Source organism: Lepisma saccharinum, chromosome 13 (genome assembly GCF_977018435.1).
Source record: "Lepisma saccharinum chromosome 13, izLepSacc3.1, whole genome shotgun sequence".
NCBI classification, from domain to species: Eukaryota; Metazoa; Arthropoda; class Insecta; order Zygentoma; family Lepismatidae; genus Lepisma; species Lepisma saccharinum.
In genome coordinates, this window is record NC_139241.1 from 61,965,096 (window position 1) to 61,978,413 (window position 13,318).

At 37.5% G+C, this 13,318-nt stretch overlaps 1 protein-coding gene across 2 annotated transcripts in view; it reads left to right on the forward strand.

Moving 5' to 3' along the window:
* The window catches only part of LOC145996987 (venom allergen 3-like), a 45,868-nt gene extending 35,396 nt beyond the window's left edge, over positions 1-10,472 (forward strand). For both annotated transcript variants that reach the window (XM_083133586.1, XM_083133587.1), the window contains 2 exons: positions 9,204-9,433; positions 10,345-10,472. In XM_083133586.1, coding sequence (XP_082989712.1) covers positions 9,204-9,433; positions 10,345-10,433 — 319 coding nt within the window. In that variant the 3' untranslated portion in view covers positions 10,434-10,472. The remainder of the gene's footprint in view (positions 1-9,203; positions 9,434-10,344) is intronic.
* The last annotated feature ends 2,846 nt before the right edge of the window (positions 10,473-13,318 follow it).

Below are 13,318 nucleotides of genomic sequence, written 5' to 3' on the forward strand. Positions count from 1 at the left end.
ACATATTAACTCAAACTCCCACAACTGCATGAATCCTCCGTGTCTCATCCTCGTGTATGTAAGATGCATAAATTGTGTTAGAAAAGTCCCAAAACGGGGTCAATAATAGTATCTATTGTTCACTAATTGAAAATAAAATGTCGAAAACGGAGTCAATAATAGTATCTATTGTTCACTAATTGAAAACCATGAAATCCAAGTTGCACGACAGCCTGAATCATCCGATACTCATCCACAGCTGTAACGCGTATGTAAAGTACAACAATTGGGTTAGATTAGGGTTAAAACAGGATCCATAATAGTAACTATTGTACAATAATTGAAAATCAATAACTGCATGTACCGCCACTGCATGAGTCATCCAAGACTCATCTCCCTCCCCCTCCCCCTACACTCTTTTCTTAATTAATTAACAATAGCCAAGCGTCGGTTATTAACTAAGATCAATTAAACACATTAATGTAAATTAAAAACCAATTAATGTAAATTAATCTTCATTACAATAGGCTTAATTGCTCTTATCTAATATTTCCCCTACTTATACGTATACGCGGGGAGACTGTGCTACTTGATTCATCAGATGAATGAATATGCAGCACAATGGTTTTCTTTTTACATTTCATCAAGGTGAGAAATAATTTAAGACTGGTGGGGTGAGAAAGATGTTAATCTACACACAAATAGATATAAATTATTATGACATGGGTGTTTATTTTGTTATTAAATATAAAAGTCAAAATATTAAAAAAAGACATTATTAAATACATATAAAGGAATTAATTCGTTAGGTTTATAATAGCAGATATTTGAAAAGTAGCAAACTTATTCCTTTACTAACTGGTAAAATATGTCAACAAATTACGAAACAGTTTTATTATGTATAAGTTATGTTTAGATTTTTATCTCTATTGATATAAAGAAGTAAAGTAAAGTGCTCCCCTGTGCTTTGCATCACGCCATGAAGGCGTATAGGAGGTGTGGGGTTAGGCCGGGCCCCACACCTTCTTGATCTCGGCCGAGTTGGTGGTAATGTGATCAGCACCACGCCCCTGGCCACCTTTACCCCCAGATTTTCCTCCAGGCACCCACTTTATACGACGCTGGGTGGGCGCCGGACCAGCTTGAACAGGTCGGAAAAGTCCCGGTACTCTCCTGCCGGTGATCGAACCCAGGTCTCTCGCATGGTAGTCAGACGTCCTAACGAACGAGCTACCGCGGCATTTCCTCTATTAATATAAGACTTCGAAATTTATAATTATATTTGACTGACATTCTTCTATTTCTTTTTTTGTGCGCATATTGTTTTATTTGTGAGAACTATATCTGTTAATTAGCCCTTGAAAGAGAGAGAGACAGAGAAAGCATTTTGCACTCAACAACATTATTTTGTGTGTGTTTTCGATACATCCTTAGTAAAATACATAAGAAGTCAAAAATTATAGCTTTTATTTTGTTGTTTAAAAAAAAAAAAATTAAATGGGGGATTTTTAAGGTAAAGATTTTTGATGGGGGGAATCCCCCTGCCACCTAAGGAATTCGTACTCTGCACGTCATACAGTTAGTATACTGAACAATATAATTATTGTAGTTCCAAGAAATTTTACTTATCAGGTTTATGTTGTGTGACCTCTTACAATTTTGGAAATTTTGGAAGTTGTGGAATAGTCCGGGTGCCAAATGCCTAAAAGTGGCATAACCTTGATTTGAGGCAGGAATAAAATGTTTTGACTGTTTTTGAAAGCTTACGTTATGTACATTTCAGATCCGATTGATGTCATGCCACTCTGTCAACATTGAGAAATTTGAATTATTCAAGATGGCGTCCAATATGGCGAACTTTCCAGTTAAAGATTCAAAGAGTAACCAATGGTCGTAAACAGAAAATATTTGTTTTAGTCTTGATCCTCATTAGATAGACTATGAAAAAGATTCTGTTTAGTTTTCGCTAATATCAATGGTTTTGCAGTAATTTAAAATATAATCTTTAAAATATGTAATTTTTCTAGTAGTTTTTGAAGTTTTTGCCTAGTGACATTTGAATAAATAAAATAAGAGGAAATTGTTTGGAATAATAGTGTTAGCCCAATTCACAAGCTTTTAAAAAAATATAAGTTTTAATGCAATTGAATGAAAAATACGCTATAAAATGTGTCCCAAGATGGAGGATGGTACCCAAAAAAAGCGCGTCTGGCGGTTAAGCCCCGAATCATTGACTTTTTGATACAAACAAGATACTTAGTAGGATTAATTGTTATATCATAAAATACATTTTAGGTCCAGTAGCCAATCGATATCTGCGCCATGTTGAAAATATACCGCCATATTGGATATTTTTTTGATTTGATATATCTCGGGAACAGTGCTCCCTATCAACGTCAGGTTTCCTCAGAAATGTTCCAAATAGTGCAAACTTTCATAATAAATCAATCAATCTATTTTTGAGAAATAAGAAATAGAGTTTTCTAGAAAAATTACAGAACATTTTAAGAGAATAACTGCAGAGTTGAAAGTCTTAATAATTCTCGAACCAAATAATAGTATTTTACATTTTGTAAGATTACGAATTGTTTGTTAAAAGCCTTTATATGAACTGAACCCCTATTATTTTTTAGGTTTATAAATTTACTTTAAATATAATTTTAAGAGAAATAAAATTTACAAACAAGTCAACACGATTTCTGAAAAAAGGAGGAGTCATTGAAATTTGTAGTGTATAAAATTGTTTGAATGATTTGCTTTATTTTACTTCGCTTTTGGCACTTTTGGATATTTTTTTTTTGCGAAGATGGGGATGAGTGATATGATGAAATTGATGAATGGACATTCACAAACATCCATGACCAATCCGGGATTCGAACCCGGGATTTCTCTGGCGTCAAAGCGCGATGTGCTAACCACTCTGCCATGATGGCCGGCAGTATAAAATTGTTGTATTATTTGAAAGAAGAAAAACACATTTTTATTGTAATTAATGATACAAGACTAGTGAAAAATATCCACCGATTGTTTTTTATATGAATAACTCTTTGAATCTTTTTTCCTCTCTTTGATGTCACCACCCAAGTATTTTCTCATATAATTTAGATTTGGACTATACCACTAGTCCTCTACAATTATATATACTATGGGCTGACAATTTGACAACCTTTACTTATTAAAATATTTAGCAGAATCTAAGGCCTTTGTGGGAAGTACGAAAAGTAAACAGTATATTTAATAGTTTATTGAGAAAACACAACGACTAGAAATTTGTCATATAGCTATAACATTAGTAACTTTAACAATAGCAATTTCCCCACAACAAATATCATATATATGCCCGATTGACATTAATCATTCAATTTACAAATATAACCCCACTTCATATAAACCAAAACAAATGTACGGAATCAGATTGTGTTTCCAATTACGTATTAGGGTTGATTCAATGTTCTGTATTATTCTCAAGTCGAAAATATATTATTAATCAGCAATTTTGAATAGGGAAGTTATAAATCTAATTGAATACAAATGAACATGATTAGTGGATATCGGTCAACTATGAAAGGGCCATCTGCGTAATGGTAGAATTAAGCATAACATAAAAAAACTAGTACTCAAATTAAACTAATTAAGTAAATCAAGTAATATGGATCTTAGATTAAACTTCAATATATTAATTGTACTACCAGTACACAGATGTGGACTTCCACAGACCGATTCCACCAGTTCAAGGTTGAACTGCAAGATGTGAACCCAACCGCTGCCAGAGTAAGAGAGAGCTCCGCACGCTACACGAGAGCCTTCCATTTCCATAGTCACATGACCTGGTGACGTATTACTTCACCCCAGAAAAGGAAACAAACTAATAACGAATAGCACACAATTTGATTCATATTCCTTTGCGAGCGAGGAATAGCGTTACATTGATCAGGTCTTCATATCCTTCACATTTGGATAATGTATAGGGTATCCACATGAGACATCCCTGGTTTTAAATTACAATTGTGAGGAAACTCTTCGACATAGATCCTTGCTCTATGTGACATTAAGTAAAGCAACTCAATTTAGTGCACTTCTACGTGGGCTTCTTCCGTAACTCTCAAAATGTCTAGTCGATACTTTATGTCGACTTATTTATTTATTTATTTATTTCCTTCAACAGAGAAATTTTTCTCCTTTTACAGAAGGTAGCCAATAAAAATACAAATAAAAATAGAAATACATAAACAAGAGAAACACATAATATAATACAGTGAGACATAAGACAGGTAGAACACATACACAAATATAATGTAATATAAATTACTAAACTATACTATAGAATCATATAACACTCAATAACACTCAATTAGCAATTTAGAAGCGCTTCACCCAATATAATTTATGTTATAAACACTTGTCTTAATATTTTTTTGTACACATTGATTGAGATACTAAAATCAAGATTAGACTGCAATATGGATATTTTGTTGTATGCAAAGGACATTCTAAATAATGGAGAATTCTTGAATCTTTCTGTTTTAGGAATATCATAAGACATCAATTGCCGCAGCCTTAAGCCACATATCTTTCCATTGAAACATATCTTTTGGAGAAAAGTAGGGTTATCTATGATGCCAGTCATTGTTTTGTACAGAAATATTTGTTGTGTTATTTCCCTTCTATTAATAAGACTTTCATAATTAAACTCATTAAGTAGGTCATTGTATGATAAGTTATTATAGTATGATGGTACATTATACTTTTTGTAATACAAATATCTTAAAAATCGTTTTTGAATTCTTTCAATTACCAACTCCTGGGATTTATAATATGTAAACCAAACATTAGAACCATATTCAAGCTTACTTCTAACTAATGCATTATACAAGAGAGAAATACTGTCTACATTAGTTAGATTCCTCGTATTTCTTATAAGAAAACCTAATGATCTAAATGCATTGTTTACCATGTATGATACATGTTTTATGTGCGCACTAAGATGTCAGAGGTGATGGAATTAATGGCATTTCAATTCTCCTGCTCAGATACGAAGGTCACATGTAGGTGAAGTGTGGACCGTGTTTTACATAACCCCAACAATATAATTGTTACACTTTTCACATATCAGTGTCGGTATCGGTTCAAACGGGTATCATCTCAGCCCTAGAGCAATTGTCTCGTGTTTATCGCCTAGTACAATGTAATTATACGGCGCGTTCGATACAACCTGTCATGTTTTCCGCGCTGCCAATCATTGGCTTTTCTAGCAGAAACCACGCGGCGTTGTCGCTGTAGACCGAGTGAATGCCGCGTTGGAGAAATTCGAGGCCAGGCTTATGAAACAAGCTTCTTGAACAAGTCAAAAACAAGACACGCGCGAGTTAAACTTGTACAACGTGGCAACAGCGTCTGCGTAAGTGCCTCTCTTCTGACTTCCATTGGCTCCTCGCTGCCTAGCAGATGACTTTTCCCTCGTTTCTCATTGGCACAGAAACTGTCCAGCGATCGCTAGCGCTGGAAACATGACAGGTTGTACCAAACGCGGTTTAATGTGAATCCGGTTTAAGACAATCTCTATCGTGAACAGCATTTTATTAAAGTCCCGCGATCGGCACGATTGCTTATTATTTACCGGAAGATTTTGTGTTTCCAATACTTAAAAAACGAAATATACATTCCTGATATTACTACGACCCCAAATTTTAACTATGTTTGCCTATCCTAACCTAACCTAACCGTACCTGAATGGTTCGTGGGGCTATCCGTCAATGGTTTGTTGGGCTACCCGTGCATGTTTTTTTCGAGCCCAAATTTTAACTATGTTTGCCTAACCTAACTTAACCTAAACTTACCGAGAATGGTCAGTGGGGCTATTCCTGAATGGTTTTGCGGTAATTGTGATTACGAACCGATAAAAAATATTATTTTCGTAGCACTTTAACGGCAAACGTTCATCATCGAAGACGCCATTTTCGTATCCTGCAATTTTATGATTGATGTACTGTTGCCAAATTTACCTGTAATCAAATCAGTTCTTCTACATCGTGATTGTCGCTGTCACATGTAAGCACGTTCTTTGGGCAATATACTGAAATCCATAAGTTTATTAATTAGCCCACAGCCATCCTCCTGCACACTCCACCTAACAATCTGTACAACATTAACAACTTTTTTACTGTTCTCTTCCGCCATTCTTACACGATCCATGCTCTCCAAGTATGAAATCAACAGTGTGGCAACGCTGTAGACAGCGTAACTAATTTTAATTTGTTCATATCAACAAATATGGCTACCATACTTGTATACGGAGAATCATTGCGAGAATTGAAAAGCTTATTTTACAACTTCTACACGTTAATGAACATTTTTTCCCCCTCACCTCAACATGTTAACTTGAGATAAATAATCACGAATAATTATTTCGTGAGTATAAGACGTAGCATAGAAATTACAGAAGGGTCCGGTATTGTAAATTCTTGCCTTAATGAATAATAGGGGTGTGCTGGACAGAATTTTTTGGGTCGGGACGGGATCGGGACGGTAATTTTTTTAAATCCCGACATTCGGGACTGAAAAATTTGCAATTTCCCGACCAAGTCGGAAAATTTTCTGGACGGGAAATGTTCGAAATTTCCCGAAGCACTGGAAATCTCGAATTTTACAAGTCATTTTCACTTTAAGTGATTGTTTTTGCATTTCTAGAATAAAAACTTACAACTTTCGATAAGTTCCAGAAACTTACAAGGCAGAAAACGTCGAGAATTAACGACTTTTTAAAGTAAAGAATCCAGCACACCCCTAATGAATAACGTTGAGTCGTTTACTGTTGATTATGTTATTTGAAGTCATACATGCTGCTGCTGTGAAGAGATAGATGTTGGTTGGTGATGCTGTATTTCCTGCATTCTTTAACAATTTTGGTCCCATTTTATTTCCCTTTTTTGTTTTTGTATCACTTAACATTGAAAATATTCTTTCCGTTTCCGCGTTAGAATGCGGCAATGTTAGCACTATTTTCGCGAGAGTGGAAATGTTTTAAAAAAGGAACTTGCCTTGAAAGTTTTTGGTAACCGATAACATGTTCCAAAATTCTGATGGAGATCTGTTAGTTAGTTCTTTTTTCTCCTCCTCGCTAAAGTATCCAGATAAACTAATTCATAAAATGTAATTTACCAAGATTGAAAAAAGTACCTACGTTTTCCCTCATTTGGCAAAATCTGTCCCTACGTTCCTACGCGGGCGAAATTTAGTGAAAAGTCCCTATGCGTAGGGACATATCCCTACGGTTGGCATCACTGCCGACACGTGCAGTATGAAGCGCCCTCTCGCGGCTGACAACTCACCCAACCCCCGATAAGCTGCAGGCGCTGTCGCGACAACTGAGAATAAAGTAGCGATGACTAATCTAAGATTAGATGTCAGAAATAAGGTGCCGGAAATATTTGTATTTGGGAGGACACCTTTTCCTGCATCCGTGCGACAAGGTACGTGCTTATTTCAATTGTAATTGTAACTGTAATTGTGAAAAGTGGAAACATTACAAAACAAGCGGTTTCTGTTACGGACTTCCTGAACGCAATTTGCCGGGACCTGTTGCATGAAGAGTCCGCGGAACGGCCGTCACTCTGGCGGTGAACGACTGAAATAACCTCCCTGTACATACAACACGAAAGGCATGTCGAGTTACACCGTCTATGGTGAGTGCACGACTGTTTACAATAGAAAAAGCTAAAATATTCTTCCAAACGTGTACAGTAAACGTTGTAAAGTATGTATTTTATCAGCGCCGTTCTTCTCTACCTAAAACCATTTAATACGAAGCGATATTCCTCTCGGTTGAATAGTTATCGTATTTCAAAAGTGTTAAGTGATACGTTGTTTACATCTCACGCGGCCGCCATTATGGGTACAAAAGACTATCGACAAGTACGGTGTAACACGTATCGTGTGACGCAAAAACTAGCAAATGGGTAGCCAGTCCAGCGTCAACTAGAGCATTCCTACTGGAAATCCAGTTCTGTGTGATTCAGGATTAAGTCTAGCTCCTTGAAAGTCAACTAACTTTAGCTCAATTTAAGGTGAAATTTAGCTCTTTTATGCGCATCAGGTTTGGCAACAGTGCCAGGATAGCCGTAGGAGGCAAGGAGAAATGCATTGCGCTTATGGGAGAATTATTTTATTAGTTTTTTTGGTGATATCAAACTTCCGATGCCGGAAAAAAAACATAGGATCGGGTAGGGAATCCATTAAAGATAATATTTGCGCTAGAAAGAGTAGAAACTCTCATTTGTTTAGCCGTAACTTGAATTTGAAGTCGTCTCTCCATAAGGAATACATGGGATTCTGTAAATACTTAATCATCATATTTTTGGAACACGGTATTAAGCTAAATAATGAACTTTAAAAGCAGCTTTCACTTTCAACATGGGCAGAAATTCATACTCTCAAATTGTGCGTGGATTTTCTTTACTAACAGTGCCCATTCCGACGATACTTAATGAAGTGTGACTCAATTTATAACTTGCGGATCGTAAAGTCACAAGGGACGTAACTACTCGTGATTATGCCAATGCGAGAGGTTTCATTTCATAATCTTGATTTGTCTTATTTTGTCAAGGAGTAGAAAGAAGAGGAATGACAGAATTGGTTTCTCTCCACACTTACCTAGATCCGACCGTGTTGTTAATCCATGAAAAGTCCTTGGTTCGAGGTTCCTTGGTTCGAGGTGCAACCTACCTTAAGTTATACGCGCCTCGAACTATTACTATCCCGCACTCACTGTACTCGGCGATTTCTTAATACCAACTGAGAGCTGAGGTTTACCTTGCAGGATGTTTTATATTCCTTTCCATAACCTTTGTTCTTTACACAAAATAAGAATAAAAATAAACCATTACCTAAAACCAGGTTCATAAAAATAAAATATACCACCAATGAGTGGTCGGATCGTTGGTTAGAAGTGGAGAGATGGAAAAGTATAACTTTTATAGATTCGGCTCTGCATCTCTCTTAATTAAATAAATGCATGCCTGCTGCGAAATTGTCACACCTCACCTTAATTTGGGAATTTTGTGACTCAAGTTATACATCGATTAAAAGGGAGGAAGAAAGGCATGGATTATACCTAGGTATTTATTTAAAACCATCCGATGCTTGATGTAGCTTGTTTTCTGTAAACGTGATTTCTGGAAAAAAAATATGTGAAAAAACACCCTTCTTGCATATCCCTGTTCTTTTAGTCGCAAAAGGATAGCTGAGGATAAATACACGCAGCTAGTGTGGGGAATGACGCTAAGGGTTGGATGTGGCTATGCTTCATTTCGAAAGGAGGGGGAAAAAAGCAGAAGCTTCTTACTGGTGTGCAACTACCGCCCCACAGGCAACGTCAATGGATCGGAGATCTACAAGAACGACCGGCCTTGCACTGCATGTCCTGACAACGAGTGTTCCCCGAGGACTGGTCTTTGCGGTGAGAATTAACCTTTCAGTTCAGTTTTAAAAAAAATGAAAAGTAGGCTGAAGATTTGTCCAAAATTTTTTTTTTCCTTGCCCAGAAAATGTAGGCTTTTATGTTTAAAAACCGTTGCAGGCCATAGCTGAGAATACATATATTTTATAGTTATTGTTGTTGTCCATTTCACCTACGTGCCTAATTCGAAGATATTTATTTGAGAACCTAATTTGGAAAAATGATGATAAATCTATGTCGGTCATCAAATTAAGTGTCTATTTTGTACTTTTCAGTGCATTCTTGCATTCTTACTTTAACAGTAGTAGAAATTATTTCAAATCTTAGATGTTGCCTACGAAGAGTGTAAGTCACCAAAATGTCACATTTCAATTTTACCCATAAAATCACTTTTTCCAAACCCATCAAGTGCTACACATGACCCCCATGATCGCAAAGCACACATTAGTGTAGCGTCAACCTCAAAATTGTGAATTATAACTCTGCAAAAAAGAAATTCACATGTCTTCTCCCTTTAAATTAGAATTCTGAAAAGAACACTTCCACTTTAGCTATTAATTAATTGATAGAATTTCCTGTATGGAGTGAACCGCAATCAAAAGTACTTAAAATATCTCAACAGATGATGCAGAAAACCTGGTGTGAAAATCTTTTCTAGTTTTCATGAGAGATCAAATTTAGTGTTTGGTGACTATTGAGACGCCCTGTATAATTAGGCTACTAAGCAGCCATATAGAGGCCACCTGTTGTCCATTTGTCCGCCAAAAAGAAAATCGAAAGAACCTTGAGAGGCAACTGAAACTCGGTAATGCTTTTGGATACTAAAATAGAAAAGCAAATTGTCCTATACTGTATGTTTAAAATGTATTTTTCTTACACTGCATTACTGTATAAATCTTTTTAAAAACCAGGTCCATACATAACGGATTCAAGCACCACAACTTGGCCAACAGTAAACCTTCTTTCATTTGTCGTCAGTCTCTGCTTGCACGTGAAGTGAGCAGCTGCTGCTACAACAGCCTAAGCTTGTGTTGAGTTGAGCTTCTTCTTGCGTTCTCTTAAGGAACATTTCTTCTTAGTGAATTGTTGCATTTTGATAAATTAATTTGTATAGAGAAAGTAAATAAATATTAAATAGCTTACAGTCGAAGAAAATGGCTTCTTTTTAATGATATTTTAGTTTAAGCACACAGAGCGACATGAAATTAAGCGAATTACATATTTGACAGTGCTGTCACTTGTATTTTTTGGGAGGTTTACAACAATGTGCTTTCTGGTTTCGCAGCTTTGTAATATATGTGATACAAAAATGGCAGCAAAATTAGTTGGAAAAAATTAGTGATGACCTCATTGTAGAGAGGTTTGACACTCCGGTTAGGCAACGCTGTATGGTGAAAGTTGTCACATCTTGAGTTGGAACCAGCGGTTTTTGGTCCTGTTTTGACTTTCTCATAAGCGGCATCAGCCGGGACCTCCGAGCTGCTACCGAAGTCCCAGCACCATCGCTCTTCTGCCAGCTACCTAGTTTTGTGGCCTCTGGTATAATGTGAATATTTCATGTTTAAATATTTTATTCGAATTCAAAGGTTTCTAACCTCGCAGCATATCCAAAAAGCAGAGTGAGATAGCAGCTAGAGATCTGACATTATTGGGTATAAATTAGAGTTGTCTTAACTCTAGCAGATTCTCAGTCTTGCGAGTGAATTTGTCTGAAAGTAACGTGACATTTTAACATGCCTAGTCTCTGATTAGAGAAAAGTCAAAGGACACCAATTCAAGTGTATACGGGGTGAGTCAAAAGTCCCTGGCCACCCCTTATAAAATGAAAGGGAGTGTAGTATGCAGCAATTAGTCATGGTAGTAATATGTTAGGCCTAGGGGGAAACTTTTTGGTGCATGTCATGACAACGGCCGCCATCTTGGATCCATCTTCATTTCTTTACATGGGAAGGGGTCATGTGGAGTATGGTTTTGGGCTAGAATTTCACCAGGAATGCAGTGGTGAAGTCAGATTTATGAAACCTTTAATGGTAAGGTAGTTATGGGCATATGAAAGTTACATAATGTGTTCAATATGCTGTCCTTCTTGTGCTATGCACATATTGAGACGGTTCTCCCATGCTCTGTGGAGACGGAGCAATATCTAAGGTGTGATTTGTGGACAGGCATCAAGTATCCGTTGCTGCAAGTGACCCACATCCCGAATCTTTTCGGCATACTCGATTGACTTCACATGATCCCACAGGTAAAAATCGAGTGGGGTCAAATCTGCTGATCGGAGAGGCCATTCCACTGGCCCACGTCGACCAATCTATCGACCAGGGAACTGGAGGTCCAGATAGTGACCAACCTGTCGCCCATAATAAGGTGGTGCCCCATCCTGCTGAAAATATAGGGGAAAGCTGCCATCCTCCGTCAAAACTGACGGTAAAATGTATTCTTGTAACAACTTCAAGTAGCCCTCTGCATTTAAATTGTCATGTAGAATGGGCCAATGATACGTATCCTCCAGATTCCGGCTCACACCATAACCTTCCCAGCACCAACCATATTGCACGGATCTCTTCACAACGGGTTCTCGGAGGACCAATACCGCATGTTCTGTTTATTCACTTTCCGATTCACATAAAAATTTGCTTCATCAGAATGCAGAATACGCAGTGTGGGTCCTGGAGAATTTGCTCCACAGCAAGTGCAGCTTGTACGGGTGCCACTTAACCATCTTTGACACTCTGCAAATGGAACTCTAGCTGACACCACATTGCACATACATTCGACGTGTGCTGCGCTGTGGAGACGTGGCAAACGATGACGTAGCTGTTTCTTCGTCAGTGGCAGTTCTGGGCCTACCAGATCGTGGCCTGTCCTGGACTGTACCGCTCTCTTCGAACCTGGTCAGCAATTGGGACACTGTAACGTGCAACACTGGGTTCCGTTGAGGGTTCCGTTCGTTGAAATCACGAGCTACAGCACGGGCACTTCTTCTCCCCTCCCCCCATACATCTTGATGATCTGGATTCGTTCGACCTTGGTCAATGGCATGGTTCAGCACCTGCAAATGCTACGTAATTATCGCTTTCATGCCTATAACTTCATTATCATTAAAGTTTTCATAAATCTGACTTCAGCACTGAATTCCTGGTGAAATTCTAGCCCAAAACCATACTCTACAAGCCCCCTTCCCATTTAAGGAAATGAAGTTTGATCCAAGATGGCGGTCACCAAGATGGCGACCGTTGTCATGACATGCATCAAAAAATTCCCCCTAATCCTAACATACTATCACCATGACCAATTACTGCAATCTACACTCCCCTTCATTTTATAAGGGGTGGTCAGGGACTTTTGACATCTTGTAGATATATCGTATATGTGGTCAATTAATCAACAAAAATTATAGAGGAAAAGGTGATAATATGGAACCCTGCTCGTAATTTGGAACCCCTCAATATCTGAAGAACACGCAGCTGCACTCTAATGATGAAAGTTCTTACTTGTTTATTAGTTCGCCCTGGAGATCGTAGGACTGGCACAGTCACCATTTATGTAATGGTGGATGTTCGATTGGCTTTCACCGATCTTCAAACCTTAGGAAAGGCATGTGAAATTTCGTTTGTCTGCAGCATTTATGATTTATATACAGGTGACATTTAAAACCAGACACTTTACCTACATGTTATTTTGTAACATTTTCACAAATATTTTGTCTTGTTCATTATATGGTGAGTTGCAGTGTTTCTCGAGATGGTAACGTTTGTATTATGGACCCCCATGGCGCTGGTAATATTATGCAGGGTTCCTTACATACACATCTTTTAGATAGGTATGTTTATGTCTTTTGCATATGCTGCGGACATATGTGAGTCGAGCACATAGGCGTGCGCA